The sequence below is a fragment of the Hirsutella rhossiliensis genome (genome assembly GCF_020360975.1).
Source record: "Hirsutella rhossiliensis strain HR02 chromosome Unknown scaffold00003, whole genome shotgun sequence".
Classification (NCBI taxonomy): domain Eukaryota; kingdom Fungi; phylum Ascomycota; class Sordariomycetes; order Hypocreales; family Ophiocordycipitaceae; genus Hirsutella; species Hirsutella rhossiliensis.
In genome coordinates, this window is record NW_025408669.1 from 2,274,790 (window position 1) to 2,299,834 (window position 25,045).

General features: G+C 58.1%; 4 protein-coding genes across 4 annotated transcripts; 2 read left to right on the forward strand and 2 right to left on the reverse strand.

Moving 5' to 3' along the window:
* Positions 1-920: 920 nt before the first annotated feature.
* Positions 921-2,640, forward strand: HRG_03205 (SMI1 / KNR4 family (SUKH-1) domain-containing protein; the record flags this gene model as incomplete). Its single annotated transcript, XM_044861676.1, has 3 exons — positions 921-934; positions 1,002-1,054; positions 1,154-2,640. 3 exons carry the CDS (start codon positions 921-923, stop codon positions 2,638-2,640), a joined length of 1,554 nt encoding a protein of 517 aa, XP_044722702.1.
* Positions 2,641-4,738: 2,098 nt separating this feature from the next.
* Positions 4,739-6,043, reverse strand: HRG_03206 (uncharacterized protein; the record flags this gene model as incomplete). Its single annotated transcript, XM_044861677.1, has 1 exon — positions 4,739-6,043. One exon carries the CDS (start codon positions 6,041-6,043, stop codon positions 4,739-4,741), a length of 1,305 nt encoding a protein of 434 aa, XP_044722703.1.
* Positions 6,044-11,100: 5,057 nt separating this feature from the next.
* Positions 11,101-11,741, reverse strand: HRG_03207 (gamma-glutamyl cyclotransferase, AIG2-like domain-containing protein; the record flags this gene model as incomplete). Its single annotated transcript, XM_044861678.1, has 3 exons — positions 11,101-11,138; positions 11,197-11,623; positions 11,679-11,741. 3 exons carry the CDS (start codon positions 11,739-11,741, stop codon positions 11,101-11,103), a joined length of 528 nt encoding a protein of 175 aa, XP_044722704.1.
* A 1,034-nt stretch (positions 11,742-12,775) lies between these two features.
* HRG_03208 (FAT domain-containing protein) lies at positions 12,776-24,525 on the forward strand (the record flags this gene model as incomplete). The annotated part of the gene is made up of 5 exons (XM_044861679.1): positions 12,776-12,830; positions 12,907-13,064; positions 13,120-22,827; positions 22,876-23,784; positions 23,842-24,525. 5 exons carry the CDS (start codon positions 12,776-12,778, stop codon positions 24,523-24,525), a joined length of 11,514 nt encoding a protein of 3,837 aa, XP_044722705.1.
* Positions 24,526-25,045: the final 520 nt, after the last annotated feature.

Genomic DNA, 25,045 nt, shown 5'->3' on the forward strand with positions numbered 1-25,045 from the left:
TCGGACCCGACTTTGGATGCCCGGCCTGCCCACCCACTACCTCGCGTGACTTGACACTCGCCGGCCCTTGGCCACGACGGCCAGGTATCTCTGCTGGTCATTTCCCAGCGGCTCCATGTCACTCTCCCGGCGGCCCACTAAAAGCCTCCCCAATAACAAGGCCAATTCCGGCGGCTGCCCCAGTCTCGCGTCACTTGCTCGCCGCCCTCTTTGCCCTCTTCCTTTTCCCCCGCGCCGGCTCCGCCTGGCCTTGCATTATCCTTGAATCGCCACTGACTTGATCTTGTTTCCTCGTCCAAGCCTTGTGGCCTTGTCCCCCGGCACTGCGTGCTGCAACACCCGACTGTGCAAACGAGAACGCGGTACCGAGTAATTGACTAGGCCCATCAGGGGAGGGGCGCGACGGAGAGTGAGCCTTTGTTGGCCTGCCCTGCAAAATTCCACCACCACCTCCTTGCTCTCTATCTCTCTCACTCTCTCCCTGTCTCTCTCCCCCCCCCCCCTCTCACCTCTCTCCTCCAACACGCTCGCCGTCAACAACAGAGACGGCCTAATTCACACTCACTCATTCACTCTTTCTCTCTCTCTCGCTTGAAGAGGCCGCCAAGCACAGCGCTCCCGCTCTCGACTCGATTCTCCCCTCGCCCCTTGCTCGGCCCTCTTCTCACACCCACACTCGCTTCCCTTGTCCCTCCCCTGCGAGGCGCGACGCGCTTCACACTCTTAGGCCCCTGCTCCTGCTACGACCAATCATCCCGTTCGCCCCCCTCCAATTCGCCGCTGCCCGAGGCCGCTTTTTAGCCCTCCCTGCCGTTCTTTATTGCTTGCATCGACGCCGCCCCTTTTCAGCAAAGACTTCTCCTCGCCTGCATCGTCCAGCCTGTCGCTCCTCTGGCACGGTGCCTGCCGCTACTGCGACCATGGACAACTCCAGGTGAGCTTCGCCTTGCTCACTCACCCCGATAACCCTCTGCAGGCCTTTGCTGATGACTTCCCTCCAGCTTTGGTTCCGCCCTCAGGTCCTTCTGGCACACCATGACCAGCTACGACAGACGTGAGCCGAACCCCCCCTATTCTCCCCTCCCTACCTTTTGCCGAAATGCCTTCTCTCGGTCCACGGTACGCGCCACTAACGTCCAATGCTTCTGCCCAGATTCATCATACCATTCGCCGCACAGGACCGGCCGTCACGTCCCCTTGCAAACCGGCCGAAACAGCATCCTTACCGGTGTGGCCACCGCCTCCGACTCTCACCCCGACGTCGGCTCACCCTACTCCGATGAGGCTGGCCGCGTCTCGCCGCCTGCCGCCAACGGCACCAATGGCTCATACTCGCCCGGCCTGAGATCAATGGCTGCCAAGCAGGCCGACGGCTTCGAGGTACAAAGCCCCGGCGACGTGCCCATGCAGTCCTTTCACGACGGCCTACCACCCCCGCCGCCTGTCCGCCACTCGTGGAAGAAGATAGACGCGTGGGCCGAGGAGAATTACCCAGAGCTGGTCGATCAGTTGTGCGAAGGCGCCACCACAAACGACCTCAACGACCTCGAACATCAGCTCGACTGCTCGCTGCCCCAAGACGTGCGCGACTCGCTCATGATTCACGACGGCCAGGAGCGTGGAGGCAATCCCACGGGCATCATCTTTGGTTCTATGCTGCTCGACTGCGAGGAGATTGTCCAGGAATGGGAGACGTGGCGCAAGGTCAACCAGCAATTTCTGCCTGACATGGCCAATGCTCAGCCCACGACGCCCTCCAAGGCTTTTGGCGGGAGCAGCGAGGCCTCGTCGTCGCGCCAACGACCGTCGTCCTCCTCCACGGGCAGCAACGCCGACGAGTGGCGCCAGAATCTGCTGTCGCGTCAAGACTCGGTGCCCACCGGCGCCGTTCAGAAGACGTATGCCCATGTGGGCTGGATTCCCTTGGTTCGCGACTGGGGTGGCAACAACCTGGCAGTCGACCTGGCTCCCGGGCCCGGCGGCCGCTGGGGGCAGGTTGTCATGTTTGGGCGCGATTACGATACCAAATACGTCGTGGCCCGCTCTTGGGCTGCCTTCCTGGCCCTTGTAGCAGACGACCTCAACAGCGGTAAATGGTTCGTGGACGAGGACAACGGCGAGCTCAAGTTGAGGGAGTTTAAGGAGACGCGAGTTGAGCCAGCCTACTTCAGCATTCTGCGATGGAGGATGGACCAGAAGTATGGGCGGCGCGCCGCCAGGAGGGCCTCCCTGGGGCCGCCCAAGTCGGGCTCGCCTCTTGGCTCGCGGTCGGGTTCGCCCTATGCTAGCCCTTCTGAGCCCAATGGCGACGTCCGTGGCAGGTCTGCGCAGCGCTTCGGCGGATCCTCTCCCCTGGCGAGCCCTATAACGCCGGCATACGGGAAGCCGCCTCCACTGAGTAGAGTCACAGAGGAAACGACGATTCCCGAGATACCCAGTGCCGACATCGAACCCAGCCAGCTTGTCGAAGTGGAGATGGACGCGGAGAACGAGCAAGGCAAAAATGCGCTCCGCATTTCGACCATCCCTCGCTCGCAAACGAACCTGCTCAGCGACAAGGAGAACGAACCGCCGTCGAGCAAAGTGAACGGCAAGCAACCCGCGACCGTCGACGGAATGATGAAGACGATTGAGATTTGAGTCGAGGAGGCGAGGATTGGACCTTTCAAACGTATATACACATTTACCCACCACGATGGCATGACCTTTTTTACTTCGACTTTGAAAGGTGCTGAAAGGAACACCTTCATTCTGTTTGTTCCTTGGGTTCCTCATCTTTCTCTAAACATAATATCGAACGCACGCGCGCAAAAACAAGACGTCGGGGTGTTGGGCCCGCCGTGGGAGCCAACAGACCCCGGGCCTTTGTTGGCGGCCACGCGGTGGACGGCAGGGGAAGGCAACATGGCGGCGCAATAAGGAGCTGGATGGGGAGGTGGTCGCCGGTCGCCTGCTCGTCTCAATTCTTGCGACGCAGCGCGTGTCCTCGCCGCTGTCCGGTCGCGCTCGAGGCCCCCAGGAGGACGGGGCTTGTAGTTACGCGACCTCTCACTGTACCAACAGGGCTTTTGCCCGAGGCTGCTTGTCATTAGCATCTTAGAAACGGTTACGGATCGGGAGGCAGGGGACCGAGCGAGCGGCTCTCGGGATGAATGACGATGGCGCCTGTCCAGGTAGGCATGGCTGGATGGTGATGGAGCAACTCGATAGCAGTGAACACAGATATATACACACGTATATGGCCTCGCCGCGGATCCTTGACCATGTAGCTGTTATTGATGAGTGACGCCTGGCTCCTGCGACAACCTCTCTGGTCGTTAGAGATGTTGACAAATGGGCCACGACCATCCAATTGTTCTTGGATGGAAAGAAAGAAGCGAACGAAAGGTCTGGTGAGGTGACAAGAACTGATGCTGAATCTCGGTTGACCGGTTCTCTCTTTGTGGCGCTCTTTCTCTCCTTTTCGGGTTCCTTTTGTTCTCCGTTCTTCTTTGCATCATCGTCGTCATTTGCAGTCCCTCATCGCGAACTCGACCCTTCTCCACGAAGCACGAGGTGGCACAGGGCGGCGCTTGACAGTTGGTGGCGAGGGGGGGCCGATGGAAACCAACCCCAGCCCTCACTCAGTCACGTCACGCCACGGCCCACGAGCATCACAGCAAGCGGCCAAGCAGCTCTAGGAGCGGAGGCTGTATTACTTTGTAGAGGGGTGGGGGGAGGGGGGAAACACCCGCGACGGCGCAAGGTGAGAAAAAGCCAGGTCGTGTTTGTCTAGGGCGCAGGGGCCGTCGGAAAGGGTCTTTTTGTTTCTTCTTTTATTGTGTCTTTGCTCCTTGACGGTTTTGTTGCCATCTGGGCCTTGCCTAACCGCATTCAAGGGAGGGAGGTGGGTTACGTGGCTGAGTGAGAGGGTGGCCCGAGAGCACAGATGAGTGAGAGGGTGAGTGAGAGTGTTCGTGACGGTGGTGGAATGGGAGGTGGGGATGGGGGAAAGGGGGGGGGGGGCCTAGGAAGACGGCGCGAATGAAAAGAATAACGGCTGGAATGCCCCCCTGCCTTGTCTACATTCACGTCCCCGTCGAGACACGCACGCGTCTTCGCATGGTGGTGAGCCACGCATCAGGCGCGGGAAACTTTGTCTCGACCAACGATCGCGGCCAAGTGCGAGCCGGCAGGGCATGGAACACGCAACTCACCCACGCTTGTTCTCGACCCTCCACCGAGAATGCGGCCATGAGCCGCGGCCTCGTCGGCCCTTGCCGGCGGAAGGGAGCATTGGCGGCAGAGCAGGCGAGGATGGACCAAGACATCCCGTCCTCGGACGCCCGCGCACGCACACGCACAAACCCCACGCGGCCGATCGTGAAATCGGACAACAAGATCAGCGGCCACGGGCGGGAGACGATCACGGCACACATGGAACAAGGTCACGATGTAGACAACTGGTTTTGTGAATGGCGCCGAAGTCGGCGAACAGGTGAAGAGATTGAAATCGCTATCTGGTTGTAGCAGCCGAAGAGCCAGCTTCAAATGAAAGTAACCCCCGTCATCAGAACATGAAGAAGAAGAAAAGAAAAGAATGGTATCTATATATACAGATGAAGAAGTTTTTGTCTGTCACAACGGACGCCGCAATCCATGCAGTCTTTGGGCCCCCCCAGAGGGCTATTTGCAAAAACCTTTTGATGCCCCCATGACAAAAGATGATGTCGTGAACGAGTCAACTCGCTGCCCCGACCTAGGCCGCGAAGCGAAGGGCGTGGCGGATCGTCCGCTTGGCGTTGCCAGCCGCCATCTTGATGTCGGCCGACTCGCCCGAGCCGCACTTCATGCCCAACGACATCTGCGACAGAGCGGACCAGGTGCCGCTGGCGCAGCGCTGGAAGGAGGAGCCGCCGACGCAGTTCCAGTCGCCCTCGGAGGCGCAGGGAGTGCCGGGAGCGTGGGCACCAGCTGGCGAGGGGCCGGCGTCGCTGCTCGGGGCCGGCGTAGCGGGTTTAGGCTGCGCAGGGCTCTGGGGATGACCGGTCGCGCCGGGGCGAACGCCCGTGGCCGCGGCGCCGCCCTTGGGGACGGTTATAAAGACGCCGCCGGGAACACCGGAGGCACCACCCTTGGGGGAACCGCCATTGGGAGAGCCGCCGTTGGGGTAGCCACTGTTGGGAGAGCCACCGCTGGGAATGCCACCGACAGGCTTCGTGGGATAGACGCCGGTGTTGCTGGTGGGCGAGCCAACGTTGGGAGAGCCACCGGCGGGCTGCGTGGGAACGGGATAGGCACCTGCGTTGCTGGTGGGCGAGCCGCTTCCGTAGCCAGGCTTGGTCGGGGCGGGCTTCTTGCCGCCGCCGCCGCCACCCTTGCAGTTACCACTGGGGGGGCCAAGGCTGCCATCGCCGTTGGGCCTGTCGACATCCTGGCCGGCATTGGGGAACTGGACATCGGTGCCCTCCTTGGTGGAGCAGTCGCCGACAGACTTGAGGTTGGCAACCATCATGTCGGGCAGCGTCTGCAAGAAGCCTTCGGAGCCGCCCGAGCCCTGGACGGTGAGGGGGGCGCAGTTCATGTACATCTCTCGGTTGCCGACCTTGTTGAACCAGGTCCAGGCGAGGGTGTAGTTACCGACAGGCATCTCTTTGGGAATGGTGTAATCGTACTTGTTGCCGCTCTTGATGTCAGGGCTGTTGCCCGGCAGATTGCCAGCGGTGTCCTTGGCGGGACATCCGCCCTCAATGGACTTGATGACCTTCCACTGAGAGTCCTTGTTGGGCTCGGCGTCGGTGGTGACGGAGACTTGGCAAGAACCGCCGCCGTGGACGGCCGAGCCTTGGAACTGGAGCTGCTGGGTGCTTCCCTGCGGGAAAACGTTGCTGGCGCCCTCGTCGGCAAAGGTGTTGGCGCGCATCTTGCAGGGGAAGTCGGAGCCGCTCGCGTCCAAGGGGCTGTTGTTGAGGGTGGACTTGCCATAGGGGACAGGGCTGATCATGATCATGTGAGCGCTGCTCACGGCGACCAGGCCGGCGGCGGTGAAAGCCTTGACGAGCATATTTACGGCGGGTAGGCTGGGAGGTGGACTTGAAGGTGGGAGTCGTTGCTTCTGATTGCTTATGGTGTCGAGAGTCTTGACGTTCCAGACGCCAGAGACAGCAGATATATATAGGTGCGAAAGGAGAGTCGTTGATGCAGCTGTGAAGAGCGATCAAGGGGGCGAACGTCGAGTTCTGAACAGGTTGGAGATAAAGGACAAAAGGCTGTTCGGAGAGTTAGAATGGGGCAAGTTCGACAACAATAGGACATGTTGAAGGGGTCTTCTGAATGAAACATTCAAGGTGAACATGAACAGGATGGAATCGCACAAAAGGAAGCGGCATAAATGAGAGGGCAAGGGGAGAGAATGGTTTGCTAGGTGCCAGAGATTGACAGGTGGACGAGGACAGAACTTACCCAGTCAAGGTGGCACGAACAAGAGGTGGTGGCACAATGGTCGCGAGACTCGACGATCTTGAAGAAGGCCCAAAAAGGATTGCGATGAAAGCAAGCAAACAAGGGCTAGCCTTGAGGTGGGAAGAAGAAGAAGAAACAGCAGCTTGGCTGAGGGAATGAAAGTTGTCTCGAAGACGAACCACCTCAAGGAGAAGGGAAAGGATGGGATGACGGGAGCTGTCAGGACGGGAGAGCGAGGAATGGCGAGCAGACGCGGGCAGTCTTATATCAGGCAGAGAAGACTGCCCGGCCACCATCAGGCCAGGCCTCGCCGCCTCCCCTGATGGACATCCAGGGCCAGGGGCTTCAGGATTAGATGACGGGGTCGAGGTGATTGGACGAAAGCCAGGGCCGGCAAGGCCAGAGAGAGAGCCGCAGGTCGACAGATGGCGCGCATGCGTGCCATTGACGCAAGACAAACGGGCCGGGGACGGGGGGGGCCAACAGAGCAATCCATCGCAGCCAAATCCCAGCCACGGTTCGAGTGGGCTTGGCCGCTCGACGTTTCGAAGCGCGGTGAGCCCCCAGGGGGCTAGGTCGCACGATGCTCAAGGGAGCAGACGGTCGAGGGCGGTGATAGGCTGGCCAGTCTGTTTCACAGCTTCGTGGTCGAGAGAATAAAGCCGTGCCATGACGGGATGGTGGATGGGTGGTGGAGATGCGCCAGATGGAGCTTCGACGGTCCACGCCCCATGCCCAGGGCCGGGCCCACGGCACCCACCCCTGGCGGCTGGGGCCCACTCGAGCCTTGCCATGGCCTCCGTGCCGGGGCTGGCGTAGCGCCTCGTCTTCCTTTGGAGCTGTGTGTTTGCGTATGTTTGGTGGATGTGGATGCCGGGGGGAGGCATGGGGGGAGGCTAAGTGACGGGCGACGTAGCCAACGTGACCGACCTCTCCCCCACCACCGCCCACCCCCCTGTAATGATCGCCCTTCCCCCTGCCATGGGCGCAGCCGCGGGGCCAGAGACCCCCAAAGCGCTGTAAGCCCAGGGCTATTGGCGGTGTCTCTCAGCCTGTCAGACCCCCAAAGCGGCGCGGCTCTCTCACAGCGTCTTCTTTTTTCCTCCTCCCTTGAACTTGATCTCCTTTTAGCAGCGCCCGCTAACTACGCGGGCCCCAAAAACACACACGCCGCGTAAGCGAATCACCAGCCGAGGGGGACGGGGGCGTGTGTCTCGCTGTGCCTCGCCTTGCCGCCGCCTTCTCGTTTCCTCGTCCAATTCGTCAATCGGCGGCGGCGGCGGCCTCCAGAAGGCCCTCGAGAGAGACGGTGGCTAGCAAAGATGCGAGACACTGGGCTTGCGCTAGGTACCTCACCAGTACACAGACCACCCGCGCGGTACATACTTGCGGCCGCCAATGGGCGGCTAGAGGTAGGTAGGTACCTTAGATACTGCCAGTGGTAGTACCAGTCCGCTGTAGCTGTTGGCCGGTACCTACCTACCGGTACCTACCTACCGGTAGTAGAGCCGCCGATGCGCCGTCGTTTCTGCAGCAGATTCGTCGTCGTCGGCAGCCTTTTTTACCCTCTCCCCGTCGCCGCCGCCTCCCTTTTTCGTGGCTGGACTCTACTCTCTCCCTGCCTCACCGTCTCTGCCCATTCCGCCGTTGCCTTTATCCCTCTTCCGCTCTCTTCCTGCACGTATCTGCTTTTTCCCCCGCAAGTGCGTGACCAACGAGGAACGAAGCGCGGGTTCTCGGCCGATTGACGCCTCGGGTACCCTGCTCCGAACCAGATGCCCGCACGCAGGGGGGGGGGGGTAGCCAGACCGACAAACCCCAGGAGATGGATGCTGAATGGGGGAGAAAGAACATGAAAAAAAAACGACTGCTTTGACCTTGAAACCGTGGTTGTGCGCGCGCGTGCGAGCTACACGTCGTCTGGGGTCTCCTCCAATCGGCTGGCACCAGCACGGCCCTCGCCCATCTACAATGGGGGGGCCCCCTGGTCGCTCATCATCGGCCCCGCTCCTCGTGGATTTCTGTTTATGGGACATGGGATTTTCTGCAAATCAGGGGTAATTTTTCATTTTTTGGGGCAAGGAACCACTTGGCCCTCCCGCCCCCTCGCCGACGACATGACGACGTGGTCGAAGCTTTCGGAGCGTTCGGGGCGACTGTGGGAGTCCTAGACATCCATTGCCTATCTGGGGCTTCTTCCTGTCTTGCTCATTGTTTGCTGCTGCTCCCTTTTTCCATTACCTTTTTCCACCAACTGCGTAAAAGAAAGGTGAGACGGCGGTTCAACTGTGTCTGTCTGTCCCTGGTCGGGCCGGCGCGGACTGATTGGCCGTCAGACATTGATTGTCCTGATGCATGTACTGACATGACAGTACGGAGTCTTTTTGTCAGCATCCCTCCTCTGCTAGGTGTGCTGCAATGCGCACGCATATGGACCCTTGCGGTACCTTGCAGCAACTCGGGGGCCCGGCAAGAAATAAATGGTTCTGGGAGGAAGCGAGGAGCTGAGGTGCGAATACATTGTAGGTACTCCGTACAGCGGGCGACTTCACTGGATCCAGGTGACTGCCAGCACAGCACACACCACGCACTGCAGGGGCGGCCGCTCCTCTTCAGGGGAGCACAGGCGCCTGGCTTTTGGCAGCTCGGTGTCACGGCGGGTGGGACCGGTGAGACAGGCCAGGTTTCATCCCAAGCACGCACATGCAGGTACGCGCACGCTACTGGTGCGTGCTTGTCGACGACGGCAAGCATCTCTCAGTCGGCGGTCGGTGCACGGGTCCGTGGGACGAGCCCCTTGCTTTCCATCGCCAGCAGACACGGCCGTCGTCTTGGCTCCGTCCGTTACCATTTCCTGCGTCCTTTTCTCTTCCGTTCTTCTTTTTTTTTTTTTTTTTTTTTTTTTTAAATCTTCCCTTTCCGACTTCTTCTTCTTCCACCTCCACCCTTCCAGACTGCACCTGGAAGTTCCAGGTGCCCCCTTTCGCGTGGCCTTGGTAGCATCGGTGGCGGCGGCTGCGTGTTTTGCGTGCGCCTCGGTGCTACGGCAGCGGCTACGAATACCTTGTTGGATTTAAGCATGGATGCGCTCCCGAACTGCCCTGCTACGTAGCATCACCGGCGTCTCAGGCACAAGCCGCCACCGCTGCAAATAGCCGCCGACAAGCCCCGGCGTGCGCATGCATGCACGCATTCACGGCCAGGTCACTCTCCTTTCCACCTTCTCTCGTCTCTTGGCCTCGACCACTTTTTTTGCCACGATGCCACCAGGAGACCCCTGATTGTCCTCTTTTATGGGGCCGCAAACACATGCCTTTGCTCCTGGGGAGGAAGGCGGGATTTTTAACCTTGCATTGGTTGGGTGGATCCTAGATTGCTTATTGCGACTTGTTCTTTCAATTGCGCCGCCAATCGAGCATGGGCGCAAAAGAGTGGTTGATTCCCAAATGGTAATCCTTGGTCGCGGGAGGACGCATCTTGGCATCCATCAGTCCTATGACACGGCCGTTCATTCAAGCGGCCGTATTCCGTAGCATGAACGCCCTTGGTCACTCTGTCGGCGCAATGCTCCCTTAGCCTTGCCTCTCGGCATGATAGCCACGATTCGTGTCGACCGTCAATACAGAGTACAAGGCCTCTAGCTCCCGGGACACGCAATCGCCATTCTTTACTCTCCCGGCGGCCGGCTTCCAAGGCCCGGCCCCGCACCGTCGTTACCCCTTCATCCTCATCATCTGCCTACGTACTGCCTAGAAGGGGGGGCATGTGGTGTTCGTGAAACCTCGCCTCCGCAAGTCCGTGGGGCCCGGGGATGATCAATACGGCCTGCCCTTGTTCGCATGACCCCCAACCATCCACATTTTCGCCGGTATTCCATTTCCGCTTCTTCGCGGCCCGGAAAACTGTGCAGCCATCATCGTGAGTAATAGGTGAACCATTACCAACTAACCTGCTCCCGCCACCCACATCAGGCTAGGAATCCGAGGATCCTGGAGGCCCCCACTCCATGTGCCTCATGGGACTTTTACAAACGCATGCTGGCCTTGTTCGACTGCTCGGCCCAACAAACATGACCCCGTCAACGGCATGGCGTGACTCTGGTTTCCCCGATGGTCCCTCAAATCACCCAACGCAGGGATATCGCTCTGCAGCCCGTTGCCAAGGCACGGCGAGCACGATAACAGCATGGAAATATCAGGCATGGTGCACATCCTTTGACTCCATTTCTCATCTGTCCAAGACGCCACCCAATTTTTACGAACCGTGGTTGGGAAACTGTCGCTGAAACAAGTTGCGGCGCCAAGTGGCTGGCACCATCCTCTAAATTCCACCTCGCCAACGCCATCGCGATTGCACCAAAGGCATGGGCACGAGGCCCTGGATGGAGAAAAAAATTTCACTTTGCGAGGGTCTTGCATTTTGCTTTGCCAGCCTCGCTCACTTTTGTTCTGTCAAACTTGTCATTTGCCCGTAGCTAGTGGTTGATACCATCCTCACTCACGGCAAGCCTGGCTCCCGTCTGAAGACGATGGTGGTAGGGCAGACGGCCGTTAGCAGACACCCAGAAGCCGCCGTTCAACGCGGCATCAAGACTTCTCGAGGCAACCTGGCCTCGAGCTGCCGCGTGAAATCTTTGACCCATGCGAGACCAGAGGCCCACTACAAGACACCGTTTGCCCCCTCTCTGTCATCGAGTGCTAAAATGGACGAGTTAGCAAATGCAGTTTGCTTGACGGCAGCGCAACAAGTTCTCACCGTCGTCATATCCCAATCGGTTCCGAGTCCACATCTTCATCTTGTCTCTGCGAAACTCTTCAAAGTCCCACTCGCGCCTCTCTAGGCATTCGGGGAAAAGAAAGGCGTAGACAAACGTCTCCTTCGTTTCACTGACCGCCTGGTCGTCGCCCTTCTTCTCCAAGAGCTGGACTGTCGCCTTGACGCGTTCATACTCGTCGCCCTCGAAGTAGTCCAGCTTTTGCATGTTGGCGTCTGTCAAGCCTGTGGCATAGACACCTCGCACGCTGTGGCCCTCCTGGGGTACGACGGCGGGATAGTCGGCCAGCTGCACGCGATGGCGGCAATATCCGTTCAGAATCGCGGGCGTAAACGTGTGGAGGTCGCGAATTGCTTTTGGCGGCCAATCGTCCCCGTAGCACACGCTGAAGAACACCTCGGGAGCCATCTGCTCCACAGTCAGCATTACCATCAAGGCTGTCGTCAGCTCATTCAGAATTTACCAAGGTTCCTGCCATGGTCAGCACGTGTCCTGTCGTGGTCTTGTTCGGCTTGGTACGAACCATAGAAAAAAGCTGTGTATTCTCCGCTCATCCTGTTTCTTTGACAGCGACGAGTCAAATCGAGAAGATGATGACGCGAGTCGATAGAGTGCTTCGCTGACTGCGAGCTCCAGTGGGAAAAGAGTAGATTCTCGGAATAGTAGCGGACTCGAGCGCGTATACCAATTTCAAAGAAAGGGATGGCGCAACGCTCTGGCGAGAGAATGGAACCGCCAGTTGGCACCCAGATGGCCTTTTAAGACGGAAGAACTGCGCACACGTAACACACAGAGGCGCAGGAACGACACCACCAAGATTTTCTGTTCAAGGAGTAATATGTGTGAGTTCAGACTCTATTCAGCCGGTGCCTGACTGCGTTCGTTAGCGGGGCGAGCGACGCGGAGGTTAACTTCAGGATCGGCCGCGCAGATCCAAAGGGAAAAGCGCGTCCGAGTACAAAAGAATGATGCACTAGAAGCAACCTCAGCAAACCTGAGCCAAGGGCCACGCGAACTGCGTCCGAAATACACCGGCCTAGTAGTGTAGGTGGGCAAAGAGCGGTTGACTTGACAGCTGCAAGCGTCTGCGCCCGAATCGGGATTGATAAGATAGGCGCGCTTCTTGGCGTGCCTCCCACTGTGAGGCCGGCGGCAGCGACTAGCGCCGGAACATAGTTGCTGCGCCCCCTAGCGCCCTTGGAATTGGCGGCCGTGGTCCCCAGCTTCGAGGTTTCCGTACTGTAATTTTCAACGCAACCCTCTTCATCACGCTTCGCGTAACCCATCGCGAGATTCCCTGCCGAGCCAAGCCAGCTGCGCGGCACCGACCCGGCGTCGACTCGAAACTGCACCCGAACGAGCAGATTCAAGGCCCAGCTTCATTACCGCACGTCCGTAGCAGCTCTGGGTGCCGTTCCCGATCCCGCTCCCTCTTCGCGACGCCGCGGCTCGCGACAGCCTTGCCATCTGCCGGGCCCGCCCAACTACTGAGCTGCGCAGCTCCGAAGCTCTCTCGGATGGAAACCACGGCCGCGTCTTGTGGACGCCAATGATGCAGCCATGTCGGGGACCACTATTGACGACGTCGTAAGACGTCTAAGCACTGCAGACCTAGGTAAGAGCTTGTCCTGTCTCGCCCGTCGCCGTTAATCTCCGTATGGAAGCCCGGCTGACGCCTTTCTCACCCCTAGATGCCAGGTTCAAACTTGAAGCCGCGACGACCTTGCGCGATAGCCTGGACCATTACACCAGCGGACCGATTTACCCTCCCTTCCTCAAGCGGTTGATGCCGATATTCATCAACATCTTACGCGGACCATGCATCTTTCAAAGCAACTCGACGGAGCAGGTGAGGCTTTCATGACATCGCGTCGCCCCCTCCCGCTGACAATGGTAAAACACAGAAACTCCGGCACTGCATCTTGGAAGTCCTCCACCGCCTGCCGACTCAACCCGCCCCCGCCGAGCCGTTCGAGCCCTACGCGGAAGAAGCCTGCGACTTGCTCATGCAACTTGTCCGAGCCGACAACGAAGATAATGCGACCCTGTGCGTCAAGATAACCTCCGACATTATGCGCCACCAGCACAAGGTTCTCCAAGGAAAGGTGCAGCAGTTCCTTTCCTTGATTCAAGAGCTCTTCGAGCAGATGGGCAAGGTCGTGAGAGAACAGCTGGACAATGCGCCCTCGGCCACGTCCTCGCAGCCCGGCGCGCCGTCGACGCCGGGAAGCGTGCAGACAAACTTCCAGTCCCCACGCCCCGGGTCGCCCGTGGCTTCGGTCTCGGACTTGGGAGCAGACCCCCAACAACAGAATCGCCCTCTTCTGAGAGGGATGCAGTCGTTCAAGGTCCTTTCCGAGTGCCCGATCATCGTCGTCTCGATATTCCAAATCTACCGCAGCACGGTTTCGCAAAACGTCAAGGCCTTCGTCCCCCTGATCACGGGCGTCTTGCAGCTCCAGGCGAGCGCGCAGGGGCAAGCCCACGTCGATGCTGCCGCCAAGGGCCTGATCCACACCGGCGTGAGCCCCGCTGTCAAGAACAGGGCCGCGTTTGGCGAGTTCATCACGGCCCAGGTCAAGACCATGAGCTTTCTCGCCTACCTGCTGCGGCAGTATTCTGGCCAACTCAGCGACTTCTTGCCGACACTGCCGGATGTGGTCGTCAGACTGCTCAAAGACTGCCCCCGTGAGAAGTCGGGAACCAGAAAGGAGCTGCTCATTGCCATCCGACATATCATCAACTACAATTTCCGCAAAATCTTCCTACCCAAGATTGACGAGCTGCTAGATGAACGGACCCTCACGGGCGATGGGTTGACGGTTTATGAGACCATGCGGCCCCTGGCATACAGCATGCTTGCCGACCTCATCCATCACGTTCGAGACTCTCTGAGCCCGGAACAGATTCGCAAGACTGTCGAGGTCTACACCAAGAACTTGCAGGACAACTTTCCTGGCACAAGCTTCCAGACCATGAGTGCGAAGCTGCTCCTTAACATGGCGGAATGTATTGCCAAGCTCCCCAACAAGGTGGATGCGAGGCATTACCTCATCATGATTCTGAACGCCATTGGCGACAAGTTTGCCGCCATGAACCGCCAGTATCCAAACGCCGTCAAACTCTCCAAGCAGTATCTTCAACAAGCAGAGGCAGGCATCCCAGAATCCTACCTCGCCGACAAGGAGAATCGCCCCGACTGGGACGAGACGGACATATTCTCGGCCGTGCCGATCAAGATTTCCAACCCTCGCGACAGGGGTGCCGATCCCGTGGTGGACAACAAGTTTCTGTTTAGGAACCTTATGAACGGCCTGAAGAACACGTTCTACCAGTTGAGGACGTGCAATACCGGCGCCCCCATCGATCCGCAGAACGCCCCGTCGCACTGGCAGGACGTCTCGTACGGCTTCACCGCCGAGGAGGTCAACGTCATCATCAAGCTGTTTCGAGAGGGTGCATACGTTTTTCGGTATTATGAGATCGAAAAGCCCGCCTCCGAGGCTCAGTACATGTCTCCCGTCGAGTACATGGCAAATTTCTACATGATCTCGAGCAGCAAAGAGGAGAAGGACCTGCTGGAGACGTTCGCCACCGTCTTCCATTGCATCGATCCCGCCACGTTTCACGAAGTCTTTCAGCAGGAAATCCCACGACTCTACGACATGATCTTCGAACACACAGCTCTGTTACATATACCCCAGTTTTTCCTTGCCAGCGAGGCCACCTCGCCAAGCTTTTGCGGCATGCTTCTTCAGTTTCTCATGGAGCGCATCGATCAGGTCGGTTCCGCGGATGTCAAAAAGTCGTCCATTCTGCTGCGGCTCTTTAAGCTGGCGTTCATGGCAGTCACTCTGTTCGCCGGACAGAACGAACAGGTGCTTCTTCCGCACGTCGTCAATATTGTCACCCAGTCAATCGAGCTGTCGACCAAGGCAGAGGAGCCCATGAATTACTTTCTTCTCTTGCGCTCCCTCTTTCGTAGCATTGGCGGCGGCAAGTTTGAGCAGCTCTACAAGCAAATCTTGCCTCTATTGGAGATGCTCCTGGACGTCCTCAACAACCTCCTCATGGCCGCTCGAAAACCTTCCGAGCGCGACCTGTACGTGGAGCTGTGCCTCACTGTGCCCGCTCGGCTAAGCCATTTGCTGCCCCATCTGAGCTTCTTGATGCGCCCTCTGGTCGTCGCCTTGAGAGCAGGGACGGAGCTCGTGGGACAAGGTTTGCGCACCTTGGAGCTGTGCGTTGATAATTTGACCGCAGACTACCTGGACCCCATCATGGCCCCGGTGATAGATGAGCTCATGAATGCGCTGTTCAACCACCTCAAGCCGCATCCCTATAGCCACTTCCACGCTCACACCACGATGAGAATCCTCGGGAAGCTAGGCGGCAGGAATCGAAAGTTCATGTCGGGCGCCGTGCCTCTTACCTACAAGGGATACGCCGACGACTCTTCCAGCTTCGACATGCACCTCATCGGATCCAAGAAAGACCGGGCGTTCCCAGCCGATCTTGGCATCGATTTCGCGATTCAAAAACTGATGGAGGCGCCGAAGATGAGCAAGAATAACCAGAACCGCCAGTACGATGAGCACTACAAGACGCAAGCCCTCCATCTGCTCAAGTCGCAGCTCAAGCTGCGGATCGGCTACGACCAGCTTCCGGACGACATGCCGAGACTTGTGCGTCTTCAGGCCCAGGATTTTTTGTCGCGGAATCTGGATATCAACTTGGTGCCGTTCGAAGTATCCAATCGCGACAAATCAATCCCGAAGAAGGACGAGCAGGACCAGATCACGAAGAAGCTCATCAAGGCAATCATGTTTGCTCAATCGATACCGAGCTTCAAAGATGACGCGGATGCCTTCCTTCTCGACGTGTGCAGACACTTTGCACTCATCGAGCTCGGCCGCTCTCTGGTTGACCTCAAGCGAACCTACAGTCCCTTTGATCCAAAGGCCGGCGATGGTCCCCTGCACATCGACACGAGGATTCTTTCAGATGCGATAGTCGAGTCTCTTGCGTCAGACCATCCCGATGTGCGAGAAGCTGCGAAGCGGGCGATTCGTGAGCTCTACAAGTCGACGGCTGTCATCTTTGGGTCGGAAACCGGGGTCGGCCGCCTCCCCCTCTTCACGTATCTGAGCAGCACCTTCTGCCACAGCTGCTACGAAGAGGAGTGGTTTACCAAGACCGGAGGTAGCCTGGGCATCAACTTCATGCTCACGGAGCTCGACTTGGGGGACGCCTGGGTTGCTTCGAAGCAGACCGAGTTCATCCGCGCCCTCATGTACGTGATCAAGGATATGCCTCAGGATCTACCAGAGAAGACTAGGTGTCTGGCGCAAACGAGCCTGCAGGTCCTTTTGAGACGCATCACCCAGGGCATTAAGAAGGAGGAGGCCCTACCCGCCCCCCAACCGCAAGGCCAGCCTCCGGTCAAGCAGCCCCGCCTTGCCCAGTTGTGCATGCAGTTCAACAACGAACTCTCGCACATGAACAAGTTTGTCCGCGAGACCGCCAAGCTCTCCCTCGAGCTTATCGCCAAGGCCGCCGGGTGCGAGGTCTGGGAGCTTGTTGAGCCCTACAAGGAGAGATTCTTGCAGCCAATCTACTCCAAGCCCCTGCGCGCTCTGCCGTTCAGCATCCAGATCGGATACATCAACGCCATGACGTATCACATGAGCCTCAAGCACGACTGGGTCAGGTTTGACGAGAACCTCAATCGCTTGCTGATGGAGTCTTTGGCGCTGGCCGACGCAAACGACGAGTCGCTGGCCAACAAGCCTGCCGAGTTTCGGACGCACGAGCACATTGTCAACCTGAGGGTTTCGTGCATCAAGTTGCTCAGCACGGCCATGACGTTTGAGGAGTTTGCGAACAATCCTACAAAGGGCAAGATTCTGGCCGTCTTCTTCAAATGTCTCTATTCGGAGTCGAAACCGACCATTGCCGCGGCGAACGACGCTCTGAAGTCTGTCTTGGCGGTTGATAGGCGCCTACCGAAAGACTTGCTCCAGGGGGGTCTTCGTCCTGTGCTCCAGAGCCTCTCGGATCCGAAGCGGCTGAGCACGCACGGCTTGGACAACCTCTCGAGACTTCTCAAGCTGCTCACCAGCTACTTCAAGGTCGAGATTGGTGCGCGACTGCTCGACCAGATCGACTCCATCGTTGAACCCAGCGCCTGGCAACAAATCTCCTTTACCTTTTTCGAGCAGCACCCGCAGATGAAGGTCATCACGGCCACGCTCAACATTTTCCACCTGCTGCCAGCATTGGCTGAATCTTTTAAGGAGCGCCTCATCGACTGCTTCCTGGGGCTTGAAGAGAAGCTGAGGCGGACAATTCAGAGTCCGTTCCGCCATCCGATATATCTGTATCTCAACAGATACCCCAAAGAGATCTGGAACCATCTACTCGGAAAACTGGATGAATTGAAATATGGTCGTCTATTGGCTCAAGTCCTTCGCCACCCTGACAGCACACCCATCCGAGAGGTTGCCGCCGAGAACGTGGAGGGATTGATTCGCAGGTGCAACGAGGTAACCAATGAGAAGAAATTCATTGCCGTCGTCAACACTATCCACATTCTCGACTCGATAAGTCATTGGTCGAGCACAAACGGCTGGATGGACAAAAAGGAACACATCGCATGGCTGAAGACTGTTGGCAATGACCTTGAGGGTCACATTCGAAACTACACTCTTCCGGCCAACCTTCGTCTGCCCGCGTACCAAGCCGCGGAACAACTTATGAATGTCCTCGTCAAGTCGCTTGAGAAGAACCCCAAGGATCTGGATTCGTTGTTCAACTTGATCGAGTCTGTGACAAGCGACGAGCTCCGCCCGACACAGTCGTTGTACTCGTTCATTTACCAGAAGATCATCTGCAGCGAGTCCATCGAGTTCTGGAAAACCTCGTTTTTGCGGTGCCTGGAGACGTATGCGGGTAAATCGGCATCCAACAAAACCAAGCACTTCTTGCTGCACAACATTGTCAACCCCATCGTGGCCATGGACGTCATGCGGCATTGGAATCAAGTCGAGTCGAACAAGACGCAACGGCTCATGGACCGCTCCGTGATTGATGCTGTCAGCACCAAGATATGGAAGGTTCACCCAGAGATGACCGCCGATGATCAAGCACAGCCCGGAATCGATCACACACGGTTCGAGGTTCTTCAACTCTCTGCAATGTTGGTCAAGTATTACCACACGACGCTCCAGGAAGCACGCAAAGATATTATCAAGTTTGGATGGACATTTATCCGGCTCGACGATGTTATCAACAAGCATGCGGCGTACGTGGTCATTGGATACTTCATCGCCCACTACGAGACTCCCCCGAAGATCGTCAGCCAAGTCTACCTGTCGTTGCTCAAGACGAACCAGAACGAGGGGCGAGCCTTGGTGACGCAGGCTCTAGAGCTCATCGCCCCTGTGCTCCCCAAACGATGTGGTGGGAGCGGCCCGAACGAGCGCAATGCGCCCTGGGCCGTCGCACCGCGTCGGATCCTGGCAGATGAAGGCCAGAACGTGCAGCAAATGACGAGTATTTTCCACTTCTTGGTCCGGCACCCTGAATTGTTCTTTGATGCGCGCGACAAGTACGCCATTCTGCTCATTACCTCGTTGAGAAAAGTGGCTGCCCCGCCGAACCCGTCTCACGAGAGCAAGAAACTGGCGCTGAACATGATGTGGCTCATCTGGACTTGGGAGCAGTGGCGGGTTGAGGGTAGGAATCCGGCCGGCCCTGGGGGCCAGGATCTTTTGCTGTCGCCAAATACGAGGAAGCGCAAGCTGGATGCCAGTCAAGCCATGCCTTCGCCGTCTGCGCTGAGGCAGTCTGCGCCCAACGAGTACCAGATTCCCCAAATCTTCCGACAAAAGATGATCAAGTACCTCGTCGAGTTCATCGCACAGCTCAATGAACGGTATCAGCTGCCGTCGGCGAAGCCTCGCGAACACAACCCGACATCCGTTCCCTTGCCGCCATCGAGTACGGAGCTCTGCAAAAAGGCCATGAGCTTGCTGTATAGCCTGGTGCAGCCACGATACTGGGGCGATCTTGAGCTCGACCTGTTTTCCAACGTCACCGACGTCATCCTCGCGAGCGACAAGACTCAAAACATCCTCAACGCTGATCCCACAGACAAGGAGAAGTACGATGAGAGGTTCATCACCAACATCATCAACACGCTGCAGGTCGTGCGCATCGTGCTGAACTTCAAGTCGGACGAATGGGTGCAGAAGCACTTTGCTGCGGTGCAGAAGGTTCTGGAAAAGTGTTTGAAGTGCGAGAACCCAGAGGTTCAGGACTGTTTGCATCTCTCCGACGACAAGTACGATGATGGGCGCGAATTGAAATCCATCATCAAGCGCATTCTCGAAGCTGTGCCCGAGGATACGCCAATGGAAGATGCAGATGCAGAAGCAGAGGCCGAGGCCCCGACGTCGGAGATTGTCGCCTATCTCTCGCAGGCTGCGACGGAAGCAATGAACAACTCGTCCTACATCTCAGGCGTCAACCTCCTCTGGTCCCTCGGGGAACGCAAACCAGCTGTCATTGACCAACATGTCACGTCCTTGATGAAAGCCTTGCAGAGTAAGCATGCGCGGGAGCACGTGCAGCACTACAACGCCGTTGCCAGCCAGGCTGCCGGCGCAAGCACCCGTGGCCAAGACGGCAGTCCGGCATCTGGGGAAATGGCCGCGTACGACCTCGAGATCCAGACGAAACTCATCATCAAGGAGATCCAGACCGTTGCGCTGCGCATGGAGCACTTGGGAGATAACCGGCGGCCGTTCCTCAGCGTGCTGGCGACTCTGGTGGAGAAGTCGATGCACATTGAGCTGTGCACGGAGATTCTCAGCATGGTCGAGGGCTGGGTGTTTCGATCCGAGGGGACATGGCCCACGCTCAAGGAGAAGACCGCAGTGCTCCACAAGATGCTCTCGTTTGAGCATAGGCAAGACTCGATGATGCTGTCCAAGTTCCTGGAGCTCGTGATCCGTATTTACGAGGACCCCAAGATCACTCGTACCGAGTTGACAGTGCGGATGGAGCACGCCTTTCTCATCGGCACCAGGGCCGCCGACGTCGAGATGCGCAACCGTTTCATGGCCATATTCGACAAGAGCCTGTCCAAGACGGCCAGCCTGCGTCTTTCCTACGTCCTGAGCTCTCAGAACTGGGACACGCTGGCCGACTCCTACTGGCTTGCTCAGGCCTCGCAACTCTTGTTGGGCGCCGTGGAGCTGAACACAAACGTCCAGCTTCATCCAGAGGACTTCAAAGTCTGGCCGGCATCTCAACTGGCCATGATGTATCCAAAGGACAGAGACTCGAGAGAGCCGAAGCTGATGTCCGACGACAAGCTCGAGGCTCTGCTCGTCAGCCATCGTCGTTTTATTGCCGAGCTTGGCGAGGTCAAAGTCCGAGACGTTATCGAGCCGCTGGTGCAGCTGCAGCATGTTGACACGCAGCTAGCCCATGAGCTTTGGGTGACGATTTTCCCCATGTTCTGGTCTGCAACTGCTCGCGATGAGCGGGCCGACCTTGAACGCGGTATGGTGTCGTTGTTGACGAAAGACTACCACAGCCGTCAAATCGACAAGCGGCCCAATGTCATCCAGTCACTTGTCGAAGGAGCTGCCAGGACGTGGCCGGATTGCAAGCTGCCGCCTCACGTGCTGAAGTTTGAGGCCAAGACGTACGATGCCTGGTATGCGGCGTTGGTGCAGCTCGAGAATGCGGCCATCAAGCCCCAGATCGAATCGGCAACCGTTCGTGAGAGCAATCTGGACGCACTCGTTGAGCTGTACGCGCTGCTTCAAGAAGACGACTTCTACTACGGGACGTGGCGTCGGCGGTGCCAGTTTGTCGAGACCAACGCGGGCCTCTCGTACGAGCAAAACGGCATGTGGGACAAGGCCCAGAAGCTGTACGAGACTGCTCAGATCAAAGCGAGGACTGGCGTCATACCCTTTTCTCAGGCCGAGTACATGCTCTGGGAAGATCACTGGGTCCTGTGTGCGCAGAAGCTCCAGCAGTGGGAGATTCTACAAGATTTCGCCAAGCACGAGAACTTCCAGGACTTGCTTCTCGAATGCGCCTGGCGCAACACGGACATGTGGCAGGATGCTCAGCACCGAGAGGCACTTGATAATGTCATTAAGGGTGTCATGGATGCGCCGACTCCTCGCAGGGCGTTCTTCCAAGCCTTCATGTCTCTACTCAAGTTCCACAACCAGCAGGAGAACGCTCTCGACTTTGGTCGCGTCTGCGACGAGGCCATTCAGCTTTCCATCAGAAAGTGGCATCAGCTTCCGGAGCGACTGACCAATGCGCATATTCCATTGCTGCAAAACTTCCAGCAGCTCGTCGAGATGCATGATGCTAGTGTCATCTGCCAGAGCCTAGCAAGCACAAACTCGTCCAACCTCGATGTCAAGTCTGGCGAGCTGAAGCTGCTCCTTGGCGCGTGGCGCGACAGGCTGCCCAATGTTTGGGACGACATCACCGCTTGGCAGGACCTGGTCACCTGGAGGCAGCACATCTTCAGCCTCATCAACCAGACTTACCTGCAGTTGCTTCCCCAGCAGGGCCAGCAGAATGCCGGAGGGGCCAACTCCTTTGCCTACCGCGGCTACCACGAGACTGCTTGGATCATCAACCGATTCGCTCACGTGGCCCGCAAGCACAGCCTCCCAGAAGTCTGCATCAGCCAGCTGAGCCGCATCTACACCCTCCCCAACATCGAGATCCAGGAGGCTTTCCTGAAGCTGCGGGAACAGGCCAAGTGTCACTACGAGAATCCGGACGAATTGTCGAGCGGCTTGGATGTTATCAACAACACGAACCTCAACTACTTCAATCCGCAGCAAAAGGCCGAATTCTACACGCTCAAGGGCATGTTTCTCGAGAAACTCAGCCACAAGGAAGAGGCCGATAGTGCCTATGGCACTGCACTGTACTTCGACATCGGGGCGGCCAAGGCTTGGGCAGAATGGGGGTACTTCAACGACAGAAAATTCAAGGAGGATCCCTCAGACTTGAACGCCGCTCGGCAGGCACTCACCTCCTACTTGCAAGCAGCCGGCAGCTACAAGAATGCCAAGTCTCGGAAGCTGCTGGCCCGAATCCTCTGGCTGCTCAGCTTGGATGACTCCAAGGGCACCATCGCCATGGGCTTTGACGACTTCAAGGGCGAGACACCTGTGTGGTACTGGATTACCTTTATTCCCCAGCTGCTCACGGGTCTGGGCCACAAAGAGGCACCGCGCGTCTACCAGATCTTGCTGAGCATCGCCAAGTCATACCCGCAGGCGCTCTACTTCCAGCTTCGAACCAATCGCGAGGACATGCACATCATCCGAAAGAGCCAGGAGGCAAAGGAGCGAGCCCGACAGCAGCGAGCACCGTCGACGGCGGCCAACACTAAGGCTGGGGCGTCGCCGCTACAAACCAAACAGGACGCCCCAAAAATCGAAGCTGGCGCTTCTCGACCCGGCACTGCCAGCGGAGGCGATGGCGCTCAAGTCAAGATGGACGGGATCGAGCCGAACGCAGCGCAGGCGCCGGCGGCTGCGTCGATGTCGACGGCAAACGTAGCCGGCCAAGGCCAAGGACAGGACCAGCAGGCTGGGCAAAGCCAGAAGAAGCCGCCGTGGGAGCTGACGGAGGAGATCATGTCGGTGCTCAAGACGGCGTTCCCCCTGCTGGCTCTCTCGATGGAGACCATGGTGGACCAGATTCAAAAGCACTTCAAGTGCCCTCCGGACGAGGATGCGTACCGTCTGATCGTCGCCCTCCTCAACGATGCCTTGACCTATGTCAGCCGCACCCCGGCCTCGTTTGCCAAGAGTGTCAAGCTTCCCCCGGCAACGGAAACGAACATCACTAGGTTTGCTGAGACGATCCTGCCGAACCACATCAAGAAGTCCTTTGAGGCGGACTTCGTGGAGGTGAAGCCGACAATGTACGAGTACATCCACAAGCTGCGCCGCTGGCGAACCAAGTTTGAGGAGAAGTTGGACCGACGGTTCTGCCATGCACCGCTGGAGACGTTTTCGCCCCATTTGAGCGAATTCCGGTACCAGAAGTTTGACGAGGTGGAGATTCCGGGACAGTACCTCCAGCACAAGGACAAGAACCAGGACTTTATCCGGATCGAACGGTTCCTGCCCAACGTCGACCTGGTGCGGTCCTACAGCGCCTCGTACCGGCGACTCAAGATGCGCGGTCACGACGGCAGCGTGCACGCGTGGGCGGTGCAGCATCCGGCGGCGCGGCACTGCAGGCGGGAGGAGAGGATTCTGCAACTGTTCCGGCAGCTTAACCAGACTCTGGGCCGCAAGAAGGAGAGCCGCCGTCGCGATCTCCAGTTCACGCTGCCGCTCATGGTTCCTCTTGCGCCCCACATCAGGATCGTGCAAGAGGACACGTCGTACGTGACGTTGCAGGCCGTGTACGAGGACCACTGCAGACGCGTGGGTCTAGTCAAGGACGAGCCGGTGCTCTTCACGCTTGAGAAGCTTCGGGGCGTGCTGGATCCGAAGAACCAGGTACGTTGCGGGGCGGCGGGAGAGGGCGAGGAGCCGGTGACTGACGCGCCGAAGCAGGGCAAGGTGGAGCTGACGCCGACGGCGCGGCTGGAGGTGTTTAAGGCGGTGCAGGAGAAATGGGTGCCGTCGACGATTGCGCTGGAGCACTTCCAGCAGGTGTTCCCGCAGTTTGCGGAATTCTGGCTGTTCCGACGGCAGTTTTCGTATCAGCTGTCGGCGCTGACGTTTATGACGTACATTCTCTACATGCACAACCGATACCCGTCCAAGATGAACATTGCGCGGGGGTCGGGCAACATCTGGGGCTCTGAGCTCATGTCGTTTATGAACCCGTCGAAGCCCTTCTTCACCAACCTCGAGGCAGTGCCATTCCGACTGACGCCGAACCTGCAAGTGCTGATGGGGCCGCTGGCGACGGAGGGCATCTTTGCGTGCTCGCTGATGGCGATTGCGCGGTGCCTGACGGAGCCCGAGGACGAGCTGGAGCACGCGCTGACGCTGTTTGTGCGGGACGAGATGATATTCTGGCTGACGAGCAGCCACCGGAACGGCATCAGCGAGAGCCAGCTGCGGGACTCTGTGCAGCTCAACAGCGACTCGATTGTGAAGCGGGCGGCGAGCCTGGCGCACAATCCGGCGGGGAACCTGCCGGCCAACCAGACGGTGATTGATGCGGTGGCCAAGGCGGTGAATCCGATGAACCTGGCCCAGTGCGATGCGCTGTGGATGCCATATCTGTGATGACGCTGCGGATTTTGTTGAAGGGGGGGGAACACAGCGGAAACAGGCCCGCGTCTGAAAGGAGGTGAGGAGAGCTCACGTCAAACAGGGAAGAAGGGAAAAGGGGGCGAAGGTATCGGAGGGCGGCTGGCGTCGGGAAAGCGTTTTGAGCAAGGCGTTTTGGGGATTTAGAAGGAGGCTGACTCGGACGAGCCCAAGGATGGATTTTGTTTCTTTTCTTGTCATGATGCCATACACTGCAGGCTGGTTGGAGGCGTCGGCCAGCATATGGAGCATTGAATGGAAGAGTATGTGTGATGAGGATGTGTAGTAAGTTGTCAAGTTGAACGACTCGAGAATTGTACTCTGTATGTACGTACAGCCGGGCAGCGATATCGGGCCGAGGCATCCAACAACGCTCCGGCCCTTTTCCGACTTCCGAGATTCCGCAACTACATGCCCTTTCGAACCTTGGGGTTGAGACGATGCTTCCGGGTCTCGTGCTCCCTCTGTGTACATGCATGCATGCATGTATGCATCT